Source organism: Aspergillus versicolor, assembly GCF_001890125.1.
Source record: "Aspergillus versicolor CBS 583.65 unplaced genomic scaffold ASPVEscaffold_15, whole genome shotgun sequence".
Classification (NCBI taxonomy): domain Eukaryota; kingdom Fungi; phylum Ascomycota; class Eurotiomycetes; order Eurotiales; family Aspergillaceae; genus Aspergillus; species Aspergillus versicolor.
Genome location: NW_024467538.1, coordinates 615437 through 632589, shown reverse-complemented (window position 1 = coordinate 632589; position 17153 = coordinate 615437). Strand labels below are relative to the sequence as shown.

Sequence of the window (17153 nt, the reverse complement as noted above, 5' to 3'; positions counted from 1 at the left end):
GCTGCGGCTGGCGGGGCTGACGTCGACTGGTTCTTTGTGCGGGCGAGGGCTCCACTGATCGGCTGCTTGGCAAGGCTTCTTTCTGAATAGGGAGATTACAAAAAAGGCGTGTATAGCATATAGGCGACCATGTTGTCTGTCTATAAAGATGTCTATAAAGATGCTGCATCCTGGGAAGAAGTAGAGGTTCAGCTCAATATCTTCACCAACATCATGATACAAAGCCTACCCAACATGGCTCTCACAGCCACAGTACTCACAGCGTTAAGCAGCCCCGTTGCTGCCACTCTTCCATGGGCTGGCACCGGTTACCCTCCTGTTCGTAACCTCCCTTGGCTTACTTAACCAATCTAACATCCCAGTGCGACGCCCTCATCGCAGCCGGCCTAGGGGATAGAGTCGTCCTCCCGACCAACACATCCTATGAACCACGCATCCAGAGCTACTGGGCCCTAAACCCCCGACGACACCCCTACTGTCTCGTGCAACCACACAGCACACAGGAAGTCTCAACCGCCTTGACAGCTCTCCTGGACGGCGACGCCTCGGACCCAGTCAGCAGCGGCGGAGACTGGCACATTGCCGTCCGCGCAGGCGGGCATAACCTCGGCGACTCGAATAACATCGAAAACGGGGTAACGATCGACCTGAAGTATCTTAACGGCACATCATACAATGCAAAGACAAACATCGCGAGTATCGGCCCCGGAGCGAAGTGGCAGGATGTTTATGCCTCGCTGCATAAGTACGGTGTTGTTGCCACTGGTGGGCGCGATGGCGATGTTGGCGTGGGCGGGTTCTTGCTTGGTGGCGGGTCAACGTATTACATGGCCAAGGAAGGGTTTGGATGTGATGCCATTGCCAACTTTGAGGTTGCGCTTGCGAATGGGACGATTGTGAATGCGAATAAGAATGAGAATGCGGATCTGTGGAGGGCGTTGAAGGGTGGTGGGAGTAACTTTGGGGTTGTTACCCGGTATGACATGGAGGCGTTGCCGGATACGAAGCTTGCCAGGGGGCAGAGGAGTATCAGCACGAAGTATACGGGGCAGTTTGTGGATGCGATTGTTGACTTCACGGACAAGCAGCAGCAGCATGATGATGATGCGCTGATTGCGATTCTGGCGCATGTCGAGGGCGAGGATATCCTGGCCACGATTGAGGTCAATATTCAGGGCGAACAGAACAGCACTGGCTTTGACAAGTTTAGGAAGATTCCCCAGACGAAGCCATTCGAGCAGAACGTCGGCCACCTCTATGAGGCAGCCCGGAACTCGACTCTCCCAGGGGATGCATGGTATGTCCCCCTTCAAAGCAAAACCCAAATATACTAATTAGCTAGGGCCCTGCAAACAACTCTCACATTCAAAAACGACGCAAAGATGCTCAACTACGCGGCATCAGCACACAGCAGGTTCGCCGCGGACGTGCAAGAGTCCATCGGAAAGAAGAGCTTCTACAGCATTATATTCTTCCAGCCCCTCCCCTCCTTCTTCGCAGACATCAGCGAGAAGAGAGGCGGCAACATGTTCGCAGAGACTCTGCGAGACGGAGACGCCGTGCTCTGGACTGCTGGGATATTCGTATACACCAACCAGTCTGATTTTGCAGTCGCGTCGGCGCGTATGCACGAGATGGTTGCAGAGCTGGAACAGTATTCGGAGAGTATTGGTGCCGACAATCAGCTGAGATATCTGAACTATGCGGATTTCTCGCAGGATCCGTTAGGCAGTTATGGAGAAGAAAGCGTTGAGCATATGCACAGGGTTGCGAAGAAGTACGACCCTGAGAGCAAGTTCCAGACGAGGATTCCGGGGGGATTCAAAATCTCCAGGGTTCAGTAGTTTATGTTGGAGAGCTCGATGGTATGTATTTATTTGTTATAGATAATGTACTTCCAACGTATCTCATGCTGTGAATGTTGTCGTCCTCCACTGAGAGCAGCATGTGTATAAAATCCGAACCATAACCGTTGCGCAATGCAGCTCCCGGGCTGGCTCTAGGTATTTACGACAGTTAGCTGGTGGCTGCTGCAGAGATGTTTGATAGGAGGATCAGTGGGCTGCGCCACCCCAAGCTGCAACTAAATGCATCGCCCCCAATCAATGGATATTCGCCGTATCTCATTCGAGAATGGCCGACAGGGGCCAAGACACGCTGGCAAGCAATGTCAGCGCTGCAGAACGCGAACCAGCCGCGGGGCTGAATCGAGGCTCAGCTCAACCCCTCTGCTTTCATTCAGATCCTCACACCTTCACAGACCTTGATGGTCTGAATCTGAGCCATCTGCCGGTGCTAGCGATCGAGAGGGAGAGGGATATGGCTCAGCATAGTAAAGAATCTGGGACGAATACAAGGCGTGAACTCTTGCTAATTGCTACCGCTTGACTAGACGCACCCGAAACAGACCTCTGGGCTGAGGCGATTAGAGAACTCGATGAATCCGACAGAGCGCTGATATGGGGCCACGCCGCGAACAAGCTAAACGTCCTCGACGATGTTCTTGAAAGCGCAAAGGAGAAGGAGAGACTGAGCAAGCAGAAGCGGTGGACATACCGGAAGAGAGACGGGACGAAAGGAGAGCTACACGATCTCTTCAACAGAGTCGTCGACAGGGTTGCGCATTTCAAGAAACTCGGTGATTCTATCGCGGCGCTGGATCCTACGCATCTGGCTATCCCGTGGGCGGCGGTCGGATTGGGTCTTCAGGTAGGATATCGGTATCTTCCTGGGTCGATGGCTGATATGAGGGTGTGTAGATTGCTGTCAATTACTTTGAGCATGACAGTCTTGCACAGGAAGGACTACAGGTGCTGGCAGTGCTCGTTCCCCGATATACCGTTTTTGAGAACCTCTATCTGGGAGACGACTCTCAGATCAGTAAAACGTTAAAGGGAGAACTGGTGCGAATGTACTCTCGCGCTTTGACGTTTATAGCAAAGCTGAAGACGTATCATGAGAAGGGCATAGGGAGTACGTGCGGAAATCTATTATACAGAAAGCTGCAGATATTGACTGACTAGGACGCCTCTTTGACAGTGTCTGGACGCCGGCCCAGCTGAAGGAGCTGATTGACGAGGTTCGGTCGCAGCACACAGTTGTCGATGACCTTGGACGTCTTGTCGATGCTGAGCGTATGGATAGCACTTTATAACTGTTCAAGGCTGACTGAATGCAGGTCAACGAGATACCGCGAGTAGAACTCAAACCCAGCTCGGAGATGTCCAGAGTACACAGACAGCATTGCGAAAGGCACTAGAGGAGTTTCAAGATCCAATACAAGAAATACATGATGGCATGATAGACCTCGTCAGGAACCTTAAGGGTATTTATACCGACCTGTTGTTGCAGAGTTGCGCTGAACAGCACAGTCCAGGAGGAGACGCAAATCCTCAATTGGCTTTCTCGTGTCTCGTACGACAAGTATCACCAAAGCTTGCGAGTGAACCGCATGAAAGGCACCGGGCTGTGGGTATTCGATCAGCCTCAGTATAAGCAGTGGAGGACGTCGGCAGAGTCGTCAGTTCTGTGGCTACAAGGGCAGGGTAAGTACCTTTCAAATAAGGCGCCGAATATCGTATGCTAACACGACCAGCGGGGACCGGAAAAAGCACACTGATGTGAACAAATCATCCTCTGCTGCTCAGGAAATGTACTAATCATGCTTGATAGGTCCCTGATTATTGACAGCGTCCGAGCGAACCAAACAGCCCTCCAGGCAAGCCCGTTGGCGTATATATACTGCTCCCGGAATGCAGCCATCCCAGACGACGAGCCCGAGTCGTTGGCACGCAATATAATAAAGCAACTATCCCGGACAGGACCTGGAAAGCCTCTTCGCGGGGCCGTGGTTCAGAAATACCAAGATATGCAGGACCAGGGCTACGGGATGGAAGTGCTGGCATTCCCTGACACGAGGAATCTGCTTATGCAGCTGGTAGAGGAGCAGACGACACTGATATTCGTGGACGCGGTGGACGAATGCACCCCAGCGCAGCAGAAAGAGCTATTCCAGATCGTGCTCGGTCTGCTGGAACCGCATGGCAAGCGGGTGGTCAAGATACTGATCTCTAGCAGACCGAGTCTCGAAATATCAACTCACGTCAGAGCTCTGGACAACTCTTATACCATCGACGCAGGGCAGAACAAGACCGATATCAACAGCTTCGCCTGGCTCAAGGCGAACGAATGCGCAGAGGACATGAAGCTGCGCATGATACCCATTTCCAGCAAGTTTGAGGAACGGCTGGCAAGGGCTCTCATCGACGGTGCACAAGGAATGTAAGATATCTCACATTTCACTGTCGATAAACTTGAGCTGATCAATCCAGGTTTCTGTGGATCAAACTGCAAGCTGACCTGTTGAACGACCCGACGCAAACGACATTTGAAGAGGATGCCCTGCAACGAGTCTGTGAGGCCCCAGACGAACTATCTGGAGTCTACTCTGCAATATATAGCAAGATAAGGCAAGGAGGCCAGAAGATGCGCGAGACCGCAGTCACGATGATCCACTGGCTGCTGTGCACCGTAGTCCCTTTAGGCCGTGGCGAGCTGCGAGTTGCGCTAGCTAAGCACGTCAAATCCGATATATCAGAGGAGATCATCATCCAGAGCTGCATGAATCTTGTCATGGTTGACGAGGGTCTGGACACCTTCAGATTCATCCACACCTCCGTCAAAGACTTCTTCGAAGACAAAGCCGAGTTCAGTGTACATAGCAGAAATGCCACTGCTGCTGATGTTTGCCTTCGGGAAATCACCCAGGCAGTCACAATTCCCGCGCCTTTATCTCTGAAACGCGAGTCCCTTTACTGCTATTCAATCCTGTACTGGGTGTCTCATGTCGAGAAAGCTGGCCCAAATCGTCCCACCGTAACGATCGAAGATGCGATACGGGATCTATGCCTGGCAGATGGCGGCATGCAGCAGTGGTTTACTGACTGGCTGGAAAAGCTGAGGGTCGTTTGTGATATCTTGGACTGGAACGACCCATTCAAAGACAAGATTATGCAAGCCCTCAGCTCACCGGAGACGTCGTTCTTTGCGGGATGTGCATTTGGCATCGTCGAGGTTGTTGCACGGTACCGCCAGATAGAGCCAGCGCTTTTCAGGGCTGAAAATTCAATGGGGGCAACCGGGCTACATCTGGCATGTCAATATGGCCACCTCGAAGTTGCGAAGGAGCTATTGAACGGGCGGGCCGATATTGATGCAAAGGATAAATACGAAGAGACGGCTCTGATTCGTGCATCCTGCGCGGGATATGGCCATATTGTTCAGTTCCTACTCGACCAAGGGGCCAATGCAAGGATTCAAGGCCGGCGGTTTGGAACAGCTCTCCAGGCAGCAGCCCTGCACGGCCACCTGAGCATTCTCCGCCAGATACTGGGAAATGGTGTCGATATTGAGGCCGAGGGTGGCCAGTTCGGAACAGCCCTTCAGGCTGCATCACTCCGAGGCCATCTGCATGTGGTCAAAGAGCTTCTGGCTTCAGGCGCTGACATTAATGCACCCGGAGGCGCCTATGAAACGATCTATGAGACGGCACCAACTGTCGCCATTGCCGAAGGAGTAAGAAAAACTGTGAAATACATCCTGGACAACCAACAGATGTTACCCAATAGGTTTATCTCAGCAGAGAGGAGAGCCGAGGAAACAGTACAGTTGTCCTTGGATAGGACGCTCGATATGAATCTCAAAAAGTCGGGCTTCGGCCCAGCCATCCACGCAGCCGCTCGGGCAGGGCATAAAGAGGTCGTGGAGGAACTGGTAGCTTCAAAGCTACTGGACGTGAACAGCGAAGGAGGTCGCTATGGCAGTTGTCTGCAAGCAGCGGCAGTGTCTGGAAGTATTCCCATTGCAACTACGTTACTTAGAGCCGGTGCCGACGTGGATAGCGAAAATGGGACTTACGGGACTCCTCTCGCTGCAGCATGCCGCCAGTCCCATTACAGCTTTGTGAAATTCTTAGTTGATAACGGGGCTGGGGTCAACATTCAAGCTGGGGTTTACGGCACGCCCCTTCAGGCTGCTGCTCGCTCGGGAAACTCTGATATTGTGAAGCTGCTTTTGGATAACGATGCCAACCCCAACCTGGTGGCAGGGACATATGCTACGCCTCTACAGGCCGCTGCGCGAGATGGTTTCTTGAAAATTATCAAGCTATGCCTCGATAAAGGGGCGGACCCAAATATTGAAGGCGGTTCATTTGGCACAGCGCTGCAGGCTGCATCTGGCGCTGGCCATTTAGATGCAGTGAAAATGCTGCTCGAAAACGGGGCGAAGGTCGGTGCTGCTTTACAAGTCGCCTGTTTTGGAGGGCATCGTGATGTCGCCGAATACCTTCTCGAGCATGGTGCCAGTATAAATACTGATGTCAGCGGCTTCCGAACCCCAATCGAGGCAGCCGCAGCAGGAAACCACCTCGACTTGCTATCCTTCCTGGTTAAGAAAAGTGAAGGTCTCGACTATCCAAGTCAGGCTCTAAACGCTGCTCTTGAGCGAGCTGCAGAGAGTGGAGATGAACAACTAACCAGAGCTTTGCTGGACCGTGGCGCAGACCCAAAAGACGGCATAGGATGGGGATTATCGGATCTGTGCAACATGCTCAGTGGCACTAAGGACCGAGAAAATCACCGCGTTCTATACCAGTGTCCCCTCGAGCGGGCTGCGCGGAATGGACACGAAAGTGTCTTCCAGCTGTTGCTGAGCAGGGTTATCCGGTCGACTTACTGCCCCGAAATACCAGCTGCATTGGAGTCTGCAGCTGCATTTGGGCACATAAGCATCGTTCAGCTGCTCCTCGGTGAAGGTATCAGTCTGCGAGACCAGAGTAAAGCCCTATCTGCTGCAACGAAAGGGGGCCACGCCACAATAGTGCAGTTTCTGGTGGAGCGTGGCGCGAGGATAACCTCCGAAGCAATAACATCGACCTGTATAAAGGGCAATACAGAGCTCTTAAACTTTCTTTTGAGGGAGACAAAGAGCTATTTGCGTGCGGAAATGACAGGGCCAGCTTTATTGCGTGCGGCACTCGAGGGGAACTGCGACATGGTGACGATGTTATTGCAATATGGCGCAGACATAAATGTGTTGGCTGATTATCCTGACTTCAGGCCGTACATGTATGAGGGACCTTTGGAGATGGGCAGCATATCTGAGGTCAACCAAGGGGAATTGGATTCCGAGTCCGTTGACAATCCCTATGCCAGCGATAGCGACTCTGATGCCTCTTCTGAGGTATCGAACACTAGGCAAGCCGAGCGTGAAGAGCCCCATGATGAAGATTCAAATGATGATATCGTCAACCCAGAAGCCGATAGAGAGTCAGCTAACAGCGGAGGCGTCAGCGACCCAGAGACTTCATATATCTCCTCTTTTGGTTCGCGGGATGGGGAACGTGATTCACAGATGGGGATTACTGCATTACACGGTGCAATCTTCGCTGGGCACGAGCCCGTTACCAGAATCCTCCTCAAGTACAACGCCGGTCTGGCAGTGAGGGGGCGACGAATGCCATCTGTATTACAGGTTGCCTCGCTATTTGGCCGGGTCGATATCGTCAAGACGCTGGTAAATATGCGAGCCGACGTTAATGAAATATCCGGCAGGTACGGCACTGCACTTCAGGGCGCTGCCTTTGCGGGCTCCAAGGAGGTTGTACGGATCTTGTTAGAGAATGGCGCCGATGTTAACCAGGAGAGCGGCAGGTTTGGGACTGCTCTACAAGCAGCAGCGTCACAGCGCCATGAAGCAATTGTCCAGCAGCTTCTGGACGCTGGAGCAGATGTCCAGAGGGAGGGTGGACCCCCCAGGCTTGATCCAAGGGCGGGTGAAAGCAGGAGAGGGCTCCAGCTGGGCAACATCCGCACTCTGTTTATCGAAAAGAGCCCATCGCGCTGGCAGAATGGTCTGTTTGGAACGTCACTCCAAGCAGCAGCCAACGCTGGTAGTGTCGAGATTGTGCGGATGCTGCTGGACCGCGGTGCAGATATTGATGTCACGGACGAATACGGGCAGACGCCACTGCATCATGCGGCATGCCAAGGTCATGACGCTGTGGTAGCTCTGCTTTTGCAAAGAGGGGCCAATCCAAACAGCGAAGACCATAAGGGGCGCAGCTCGATCATCATGGCTGCCAGTAATGGATGGAAGTCGGTACTTGCGCGGTTCGGTGGAGCGGGTGCCAGCCCTATATCAACGAATAAATCCTGCGACCCAGCCCTGCACCATGCTGCATCCAACGGACATGTGACAGTACTGGAGCAGCTACATGCAAAGGGCTATGATATTAACCAGACAAACCAACAGGGCGAGACTCCATTGATGGTGGCAGCAGGAAAGGGGCGGACGTCTGCAGTGCGCTTTTTGCTCGACAAGGGCAGCAACTTGAACCACAGAGACAAGCAAGGAGATACCGCTATCAATAGAGCGGTTCGCACAGGTTGTAGCGCGGTTGTTAGACTTCTCCTCACGCGAGGGGCAGACCCAAATGAAAGGGACGACGACGGTCTATGTCTACTGCATGTTTCCACATCCGACAGCTATAAAGAAAAATACCCCCTACCAGGAAGCAAAGAGCTCCAAGTTCTCTATATCCTTGCAAACCATCCAGGTATTAAACATGCACTGCGCGATGGCGGAGGTGCAACTGCCTTACATCGCGCGGCTGGGATGTGGAACCCATGGATGATGGCAATCCTGGTGGACAGCGGCGCCAATATCGAAGCTCAAGATGCAGAGGGCCTGACAGCTCTATATTACTGCGTAAACAGTGCGCGAAGCACTCCTTCAACGCCGATTGCGGCCCTTCAATATCTGGTTAGCAAGGGGGCAAATATAAATGCGGAATCGAACAATGGCGAGAACGTCCGCATGCTGGCACGCCGGTGTCTTCGTGATAACTATGGGTATGAAGAGATAGATCAATATCTTGCCAGCCTGGGACTGCCACTTCCTCCGGATGAGAGTGGTATCTTGGAGGATGAAGGGAGCCGCAGCGTCGCCTGGCATATGGAGCCCCCAGCGCTATAGCGACAGTGCCATCATATCGCGGGGTGCTGAATGATTGAAGATGGCGGCAATGATGAATTTCAAGACGATCTTTAATGAATACATTGAGGGTTAGATAATTTATATGATATCAAATAGACTGAATTATTCGCTACATCATCTGTAAATCAAACCCTAGGACGATTATCCTCAACATGAATAACCCTTAACTCAGTACCATCAGCATCCCGATTAGACCTCCCAAGCAACCCAACCTGCAGGTCCCCCGATCCCACACGCTCCGCATCCTCAGGAAGGACATAGTTCAGCACATCAGGATGGTGCCCGGTCACAATCCAGCCAGAGACAGGCTCACCATCCAGCTCCATACACTCAAAATCGGCAGACGGGGTCGCAACCTGGACGGGACCCCATTGTGACAGAAGCTCCGTTGCTTGTGTGGCCAGGTCGCCAGAGGGCTCCATGAGGATAACGCAGGTCCCGTGCTCGAACAGGACCCAGCTTTTTGTGTCGTTCTGGAGGATATCTCGCCAGATGGCGGCTAGTTCTTCTGGTTTGGGCTCTGAGGGCATTGTTGCTGTAACTGATATGCTAATGAATGAGGGCGAAAGTTCCAAATGACGCTTCGACGGGTAGTGGGAAGATGAGAATGGGAAATATTTATCAGAATGGGATGGGCCAGGTTAAATACGAAGAACGCTCCACTATCGGGCTAATGAGGATCTGCATAGAGATTGTTACCTGTTTAGGATATTGTTGCCTAGTGGATATTTGTATACGAGGTGCTGAGGATATGGTTCCTTATATTAAACACTTAGCACTCCTCTCGATAGTCCACCAACGCCATCAACTCCTTCTGAATAACAGGCCAAGCAGAGACTCGAGTATTAGATGCGAGCCACCAGTCCCCGTTTGCATCCTTCCCAAGGACCCGGAGGAAGTTCCTTGTCGGATATACCGAGCAATAATAGGCGTCGTTGACGAAGGATGGTTTTCCTCTATTGGAACTTTCATCGCCAGTAACCGGCTCAACCAACGCAGCAGAAAAATCCACTTCGAAATAACGGCCTTTGTGGTGGTTCGAACATGGCAGGAATAGTACATTTCCGCCTCCAACCAGCCACGAGACTATCTTCGCGACGGAGTGTTTCTGGATAGAGACCAAGGCATCCACTTGCTCTAGTTTTCTATGCTTGACAAGGTCCTGCCGGAGCTTGGACGAGATGTAGGCCAAACCCTCATCATCGATAGCCTGTGCAGCAGTAAACATGGTATTAGCGAGAGATCCTGCATTCCCTAGACAAACGGCGTCGGACGGAATCCGGTCTGCGAAGAGGGTTATGACATTGACTACGTTCATGATCAATATATTGCGAGACGGCGAGACGTTTAGTGCCTTGACCATCGTCCGCGCCCACCAGGAAAGAATTATATCGCTCTCGCTGACGAAAGGTGCGTGGGCTGGTATGGATTTGTCGCTGACTGGCGTGAGACTAGATAGCGTGGCGTCGCGCATTCGATCCACGCATCGTCCTGGTAATCGGAAAGTGTGCTCTTCGGCTCCCCAGTGCCACAGTAGTTCGAAAAGCAGCCGAAGGAAGAAGATTACCAGAGCGGGCCAGGAAAGAAGCTGCTCGTGGTAAACGTAGTTCCTGGCACTGGCCTTGTCATTCCCTACTGCGGCGAACGGGTCTTGGTCCATCGGGATACAGCGAGGAATGTCTTGAACTCTGTCACCTACAGCAGCCGCCCAGGCTTTGATGAATGCAGCTCGCGACATGGCATCGAATAACACGTGCAAATGGGTGATGGTGACCAGAGTGACATCCTGGAATACTACAACGTGGATATGTAACTGCGGAGCGTCAGAGTATATCCAGTCTGATATCCAGCGAGGAGACTTCGGGTGACGTAGCAACGGCTTAAACTCTTCAGGAGAAGGATATAAGTATGTATCATCTCCTGGCCGTGGCAAGCGGGAGCCCAATATATGATTCTGAATACTCATGCAGTGTTTAGCTGTCGTAAAGCGAAATGCCGGCCGAGATGCGTCATAGCGCACGGGGAGATGGTACTCGAGATGGCCACTGCGCTGAATCACTGTTTAACTCATTCGGCACGTTAGGTCTATATCACGTACATTGGCACGAAGCCGAGCCCCGAGCTGCCTCCACTCTCCGGTGTCTATCAACTGGTCTAGCCCAGCCTCGAGTTTGGATGGATCCAGCACGTCATTGAACTGCATGGTGAAGTCGAAGGCCATATAACGAAGGGAGGGCGAATCGTCCCACACCCGTAGTGGGATTATCTTGTCAGTAAGGACCGTCTTCGGCTGCTTTCGCCATATTGAGAAGACCATTGTAATAAAGGATAATCCCGCCTATTAGGCTGGCCGTAATATCCGTAGATAATCAAACGAATGTGAGGGCGCTGAGTACTTAAATGTGATCCTTATCATGTATCACACTACCAAACCTGTGCGCTACAGCTCATGATGTCGGAGTATTTTGAACCGATTCACCTGCATATGATCCTAGAGTAAAAATCAATATCCAGTCATAGACATAGACATAACAGACAACGTAGGAGAATATTGCACAACCGCTTCTCATGGTCCCGCCTGCAAAGCAGATAGAGTATGATCCTCAGAACGATACGGTAGCTGCATTAATTCCAACGGTGTCTGTAAACCCGCCGATGCTCTATCTCAGCCGAGGCAGGGCTTTGTACTACAGTAGCGACTCGACCCAGTCACGGTCCGAATCTACTTTCACCCTTACCGGCCAAAAGCAGTGGCACAATGCGTAAACGTAGATGCTGTACCATAACATGACCACGTCTGCAGGCGTGACCTTCCGTCTGGGTAGATCAAGTAGGGCATGCCACGAATACTCGCCGTTAAGGGTTCAGATGACGCGATTGTCTTCTTGTTACTGGCCATCAGACCACTGCCTCTCATGTCGTTGAATGTTCTTTAGAGATCACTTGCCATCTATCTGAACACAAGCAGTCATGCCCGACACATAGACACGCCAGTATTTAGAGCCAAAACACGGGTAGCCAGTTCTGTATCCACTGAAGAGGGCACGAGGAATCATGCTGTGGAGACAGCGTCGTACCAAATAACGGACAGAGCGCTGTGTCCCGCCCTGGTAATGTGCAGGGACTCTGAACTAGATGATATTGCCGCGAATTTAATGTAGCCTAGTGCGTATACCTGGAATAAAGTGATTATCGCGGATAAGCTGCTCCTCATCAGATAGCAGTAAATCCTGCGATAAAGGCGTTATGCGACACTAAGAGCTTTATTAAGTCGGAACCCTAATTGATTATTCACGAGGATAATGGGTGTGGGGTGCTTCGATGTCGCACGCAATAACCTTATCAAAGGGATTTATATTCACGTCTACCTTAGTCTTGATTAATGAAAATGTTCATGCCAAGTCACTAAACCCTTGCAGGAATCAAGGCTGTTGTCAGATTGGCCAGCGCGTGTTCAGCTTTCCCCCAATTCTGTTGCAGCCCAGATCCTGCAGGCTGAGTGATCCTGGACTAGTAACTAGTGCTGGGCCAGCTGAACTCAGGCTGACAGCTCCACTCTCAAAACACTCTGAAATCATTCTTAAACTGTTGCTCTCCCAGTAACTCTTTTGTCGCGTGAGACGTCGTCCCTCTCTGCAGTTCAGCTCCACAATAACATATAACCACCACCACCATCGCATCCAGCCATAAATAATAATAGAAAATGCCCCCCACACGCCTCCTCAATCTCCTCCAGCGCGACTTCGACCCGGGCGCCCCCGCCGCCAGTTTCCGCGACGAATGGTCCACGCCCTCAAACTACGCATTCACCATCCTGCTGCTCATCGGCGGCGATCTCGTCAACCGCGCCCTGGCCCAGTTAGTCGGCGGCTGGCTGACCCCTGTCGCTTTTTCATTCGGTACACAAAATAAATAAATATACCTGACTTTCTTGAACTTGTTCTGACTGACTAGGATGGGTGTCGTACGCAACCTCGGCCGTATGCTCGGCGCTGGGCGAGTACAGACTCATGCCCGACGCGGATACAGGGTGCTCGCTGATAAACGGGAAGAACGGGTACGTGCGCGGCAACAACAGCTGGGTTCTTGGGCGGATGATGCGCGACTACGACTACTGGATGCACAAGGCGACGCGGGAAAAGACGGACTCGCTACTAGATGCGCGGTGGAAGTTCGACCAGGCGCGCGAGACGGAGAAGTACCCCGATGATGGGGTTACAGTGCCGCGGCCGAGTCAGGCGGGGCTGGTGGTTAGTATCTACAAGCCGAGTCGGACGCTGAAGCATGGGGTTCCCGGGAAGGATTTGCTGTTTTGGAGTGGGTTGGTGGTGACGCTTGTGCAGCTGGGGATTGCGAGTATACCGGCGGGACTTAATGGGGACTGGGGGGTGTTGATGATTACGGGGGCCGCGACGGGGCTGTGTTATGTGACGGGGGCGATGAACCAGTGGAGGGTCGAGAAGTGGGCGTGTCGCAGTCTGGATACGCGGACGAAGAAGAATTTTGTGCTGACCAGGGGCAATGGGGCGCAGCATGCCATTGCGATCGTGAGTGATGGGTATGGGCTGGACCTGGAGGATCTGGCGACGGGGTTCTCGATGATTGATAAACCGACGATCACAGTCTGGGCGCAGCTGGTGACGATTGCTCTGGGCATTGCATGGGTTGTTCTGCTGATTACAGCATCTGGAGTTGACACCGGGACCTGGTATCTGATTGCAGTCGGGGGGCTTGGGATGCTGCAGAATATCTTTGTTGCCGGATGGAAGAGAACCCCTGCAGCTTATGGAGTGCCCCTGGACTTTGTAGAGGTTGTAGGAGAAGTCAAGGTGATGCAGGCCCTCATGGAGGTTGAGAAGAAGTACGAGAAGCTGGGGAAGAGCATGCTGGGGACCTTCTTCCCTGGTGATCTGAGGGAGAACGAGATCAAGCAGTGGGAGGATATTGCAGCAGAGTGGAAGGAGAGAAAGCATGCAGAGGGCAAGGGGAAGTAATTATCAATGACTTAGTTGAATACCATCGTTATAACTCATTCACGGCCAGCCCTAAGTCTCCCCAGTCATATAATCCAACTGTTACGCCAGTTGTCGGAGATATATCAGCCAAGAGTCTCAGATTGAGACACTCTGTTCCTAGTATATAATAGAGAAAGATAGGGAATGACAATTGATTTAAATAAACACGTTGTACATAGCAGAGCTATAGTGTAGACTGTATATAGTCTATCACGCCGAGCAGACGTCAAGAGTGGCATCACCGCTGATATCCCAAGTGATATTCTCTCCACAGGGATTCTCAGCAACAGTGACGCCGTTGGCCTCGAGCGAGATCGAGACATCGCTGGTAATCTCAAACTCGTCGCGAGCAGAGATGCGGATCTCGCCACCCCCAGTGACAGTCCCCCCCAGAATCGACACCCCGTAGCAGTTCTCAATGAGGATCGAGTTGTTCTCCGTGTCGGAGATCTCGACGTTGGCAATCTCAACACCGCCAGACTCGGACACACAGAACACTCCACGGCCTCCGCCCGTCGCGATGACGTTCTCCACAAACACGTTGGTTTCGTAGCTGCCGTCTGCCAGTCTGCCGTTCTGGTTCGCCATACGGAAGGCTGCGTATCCGGTGCCTGCAGCAACGTTCTCGGCGTCAACAGTTCCGATCTGCGCGTTTGTCGTGGCCTGGATGAGCAGGCCGCACTCGCCGACGTCCCTGGCGATGACCTGGTTGATGGTGAGGCCGTCGATGTTCCAGGTCTCGACAGCGTGGCTACCTGCGCCAGTAACATTGATAACATCCATCGACACATCAGTGTTGGCAGCTTCGTCGCGTTCAAAGCGGATACCGATTCCTCCGCTCAGGTTCATCGTGATCTCGCCCAGGGAAAGACCGCTGACCCCGTAAAAGTGCAGACCGAAGTACGGGGCGCCAGTGAGAGAGAGGTATGGGATCTGAACATCCGTCGTGCCCAGCGACCGGATATTCCCACGGCCACTGTTCTCCTGGACGTCGATGGTGCCGCAGCCTTCGAAGATCTTGCCGCTGTCGATATCGATCACGTTCGAGCCAATCGAGCCGGAGGCAATGATGGACAGGCGCTGGCCGGAGCTGATCCCGTCAAGCCCGGCAGTGATTGCAGCGTAGTAGTCGTCGCCGGAGTAGACCTCGCTGCCACCCACGGACGCAGTGTAGGCGCCTTCTTCGCCGTCGACGGTGGCATCGGGGGTGCCGGAGCCACACTGGGCAGAGGCTGTAGCGGCGAGTGCCAGCGCTGCCGTAATAAAGTAGTTGGATACCATTGTGATAGATTGCTGACTGCTGTGAAACGAAAATCCGTCTGTCCGCGAGAAGGCCTTTATACATCTCGTCGGCTGTTTATCCCACACGCCAAGATCGTGACGAAACTCGTGGCACTGCAGATCGCCAGTCCTGCTGGAGTTAAACCTCCAATCAGACAGTATAAATCCAATTAGCCGAGCCAAGTCAGACACTGTCTCCGGTGAATTACTCTTTCTGTCACGCCTCCGCTGGTCCCTTTCTTGGCTGGGCCTCAGGCCGAATACGCGTTTCGTCATGAATGCCAATGCTGTCCATGACTCGTGGACCCTGTTTTGTTTCTGTCTGGCCTAGGATGACGGAGTCATCTCCGCTTCGGGTCAATCATTGTCCTATACATAGTATCTGCAGGTGTTACCTCGTATCCTCTCGCGATTCGGGTTTGTCGCTCCCGGGTGCTCATAAGGTATACAGATTTGATGTCGGTATAGATCGTCGGTTCTCTCGGTGAAGCTGTCTGCGAATGGTGTATATCATAGCGAGTCAGGTAAGACAAGTGGATAGTCTTGGGACTCGTTTAACTTACACGGCTGATGGCAACCCCTTTCTCCTGTCTCCTTCAACTAGTTCGTGTCTTTATGTTTATACCACGCCACAACACGTCTCCCTGTATAAAGTTGCAGCTTTACCAGGCCTCAATGGGCAGCTGCATCGTAGCTGGGAAACTGATACAGTTTGAGGTATATGTCAACAAGTTGGCAATTCTGCGTCATGACTAGATTGGTTTTTCTCAAACAGAGACTTCGGGGGTTTATTGATTCATGAATATATCCTCTCCACCAGGGGCAGTAACGTCTATCCAATATTTAGGTCGCTTCTGCACTGATCAACAAGAAATAAGGCCGATGTCTCTCGTCCTTCCACTCAGGATGCTCTGCAACGTCCTCCAAAGAGGGCGCCCAGTCCCTGAACCCCGTCAAAGCAAAGCCATTCTTCAAAAGAAGCTGGACATATGTTTCCACCGTCCGATGGTACTTCCTCACCCCGTCGACACCAAGCCAGCTTGTGACCCGCCACCCTTCGTCGCTGTACCCGTTCAAGGGCCATATCTTGTGTTCTTGGCCTTCTCCCTGTATAGATTTCCAGTCCGGCCCTGGATTAACAGGCGCAGAGCATATCGGGTGCTCAACCGAGAAGACAAACTTGCCTCCTTTCCTAAGCGCGGTATGGATCTCGCGATAGAGTCGACTCAAATCCTCGATATAGTGCAGTGTCAGCGAGCTGTAAACCAGATCATACCCTTCCCGTTCTCCTTTGAAGGTAATCGACTCGATATCCGCCACTTCATACTTTATCTCCCCTGTAGACGAATTCGAATTGGCCTCTGACTCCCTTGCTCGCGAAATCATCTTCTCTGAAATATCGACCCCCTTCACATGGGCCCCGCTGTCTCGGGCCCAGCGCGTGAACCAGCCATACCCGCATCCGAGATCAAGAACGCGGTGTCCTTGTAGTGATTGGGCTGCGTCGCCGAGTACCATGGCCTGCAGGGCGGGCCATTCCGGGGCACCTGGTAGCCCGAGCTGCGAGCGGGGGAGGGTCCCGTAGGCAGAGAAAAAGGTGGAATTGTCGTAGATGTTTTGGGAAGACATCCTGGATATCAACTTGAGTGGGGGAAGAATAGAAATGTGAAGAAATTGAAATTGATCTTATACGAGTTTCACGTGGGCTTCCGCATTGGGTCCCCGACTGGATGCACATTTAATGTAGTCTATTGGTTAAATAATTAATGATACGCTAATAACAATACTCTATGCAAAATA

The 17153-nt window shown here is 52.4% G+C and overlaps 9 protein-coding genes across 9 annotated transcripts; 5 read left to right on the top strand and 4 right to left on the bottom strand.

Moving 5' to 3' along the window:
• Nucleotides 1-234: 234 nt before the first annotated feature.
• On the top strand, nt 235-1844 carry ASPVEDRAFT_57496 (FAD-binding oxidoreductase; the record flags this gene model as incomplete). Its single annotated transcript, XM_040815345.1, has 3 exons — nt 235-318; nt 363-1297; nt 1343-1844. The coding sequence occupies 3 exons, from the start codon at nt 235-237 to the stop codon at nt 1842-1844; spliced, it is 1521 nt and encodes a 506-aa protein (XP_040674152.1).
• Nucleotides 1845-2245: 401 nt separating this feature from the next.
• Nucleotides 2246-3242, top strand: ASPVEDRAFT_47535 (uncharacterized protein). Its single transcript, XM_040813809.1, has 3 exons — nt 2246-2332; nt 2393-2973; nt 3024-3242. The coding sequence occupies exons 1-2, from the start codon at nt 2320-2322 to the stop codon at nt 2890-2892; spliced, it is 513 nt and encodes a 170-aa protein (XP_040674151.1). The 5' UTR covers nt 2246-2319; the 3' UTR covers nt 2893-2973; nt 3024-3242.
• ASPVEDRAFT_395373 (uncharacterized protein) lies at nt 2625-3578 on the top strand. Its single transcript, XM_040811942.1, has 4 exons — nt 2625-2709; nt 2760-2977; nt 3040-3134; nt 3179-3578. The coding sequence occupies exons 2-4, from the start codon at nt 2910-2912 to the stop codon at nt 3493-3495; spliced, it is 480 nt and encodes a 159-aa protein (XP_040674150.1). The 5' UTR covers nt 2625-2709; nt 2760-2909; the 3' UTR covers nt 3496-3578.
• ASPVEDRAFT_395354 (uncharacterized protein) lies at nt 3454-4385 on the top strand. The gene has a single exon (XM_040811941.1). It carries the CDS (start codon nt 3662-3664, stop codon nt 4283-4285), a length of 624 nt encoding a protein of 207 aa, XP_040674149.1. The 5' UTR covers nt 3454-3661; the 3' UTR covers nt 4286-4385.
• Nucleotides 4386-8909: 4524 nt separating this feature from the next.
• Nucleotides 8910-9648, bottom strand: ASPVEDRAFT_47533 (uncharacterized protein). Its single transcript, XM_040813808.1, has one exon. It carries the CDS (start codon nt 9585-9587, stop codon nt 9183-9185), a length of 405 nt encoding a protein of 134 aa, XP_040674148.1. The 5' UTR covers nt 9588-9648; the 3' UTR covers nt 8910-9182.
• Nucleotides 9649-9829: 181 nt separating this feature from the next.
• Nucleotides 9830-11374, bottom strand: ASPVEDRAFT_144061 (uncharacterized protein; the record flags this gene model as incomplete). Its single annotated transcript, XM_040807958.1, has 2 exons — nt 9830-11107; nt 11156-11374. The coding sequence occupies 2 exons, from the start codon at nt 11372-11374 to the stop codon at nt 9830-9832; spliced, it is 1497 nt and encodes a 498-aa protein (XP_040674147.1).
• A 1351-nt stretch (nt 11375-12725) lies between these two features.
• Nucleotides 12726-14210, top strand: ASPVEDRAFT_47531 (uncharacterized protein). Its single transcript, XM_040813807.1, has 2 exons — nt 12726-12956; nt 13012-14210. The coding sequence occupies exons 1-2, from the start codon at nt 12761-12763 to the stop codon at nt 14049-14051; spliced, it is 1236 nt and encodes a 411-aa protein (XP_040674146.1). The 5' UTR covers nt 12726-12760; the 3' UTR covers nt 14052-14210.
• ASPVEDRAFT_47530 (uncharacterized protein) lies at nt 14035-15792 on the bottom strand. The gene is made up of 2 exons (XM_040813806.1): nt 15749-15792; nt 14035-15680 (listed from the first exon to the last, which is right to left on the bottom strand). Exon 2 carries the CDS (start codon nt 15627-15629, stop codon nt 14283-14285), a length of 1347 nt encoding a protein of 448 aa, XP_040674145.1. The 5' UTR covers nt 15630-15680; nt 15749-15792; the 3' UTR covers nt 14035-14282.
• Nucleotides 15793-15972: 180 nt separating this feature from the next.
• On the bottom strand, nt 15973-17001 carry ASPVEDRAFT_395310 (class I SAM-dependent methyltransferase). The gene has a single exon (XM_040811940.1). The coding sequence runs from the start codon at nt 16980-16982 to the stop codon at nt 16197-16199; it is 786 nt and encodes a 261-aa protein (XP_040674144.1). The 5' UTR covers nt 16983-17001; the 3' UTR covers nt 15973-16196.
• Nucleotides 17002-17153: the final 152 nt, after the last annotated feature.

Bases quoted from the DNA above. Each gene is read 5' to 3' on its own strand.
- ASPVEDRAFT_395373 (XM_040811942.1), top strand. From the start codon at position 2,910: ATGTACTCTCGCGCTTTGACGTTTATAGCAAAGCTGAAGACGTATCAT. The intron at 2,978-3,039 runs GTGCGGAAATCT...CCTCTTTGACAG, and splicing joins GAGAAGGGCATAGGGAGTAC to TGTCTGGACGCCGGCCCAGC. The intron at 3,135-3,178 runs GTATGGATAGCA...GACTGAATGCAG, and splicing joins ACGTCTTGTCGATGCTGAGC to GTCAACGAGATACCGCGAGT.
- ASPVEDRAFT_47530 (XM_040813806.1), bottom strand. From the start codon at position 15,629: ATGACGAAACGCGTATTCGGCCTGAGGCCCAGCCAAGAAAGGGACCAG.
- ASPVEDRAFT_395310 (XM_040811940.1), bottom strand. From the start codon at position 16,982: ATGTCTTCCCAAAACATCTACGACAATTCCACCTTTTTCTCTGCCTAC.
- ASPVEDRAFT_47531 (XM_040813807.1), top strand. From the start codon at position 12,761: ATGCCCCCCACACGCCTCCTCAATCTCCTCCAGCGCGACTTCGACCCG. The intron at 12,957-13,011 runs GTACACAAAATA...CTGACTGACTAG, and splicing joins CCCTGTCGCTTTTTCATTCG to GATGGGTGTCGTACGCAACC.
- ASPVEDRAFT_395354 (XM_040811941.1), top strand. From the start codon at position 3,662: ATGCTTGATAGGTCCCTGATTATTGACAGCGTCCGAGCGAACCAAACA.
- ASPVEDRAFT_47533 (XM_040813808.1), bottom strand. From the start codon at position 9,587: ATGCCCTCAGAGCCCAAACCAGAAGAACTAGCCGCCATCTGGCGAGAT.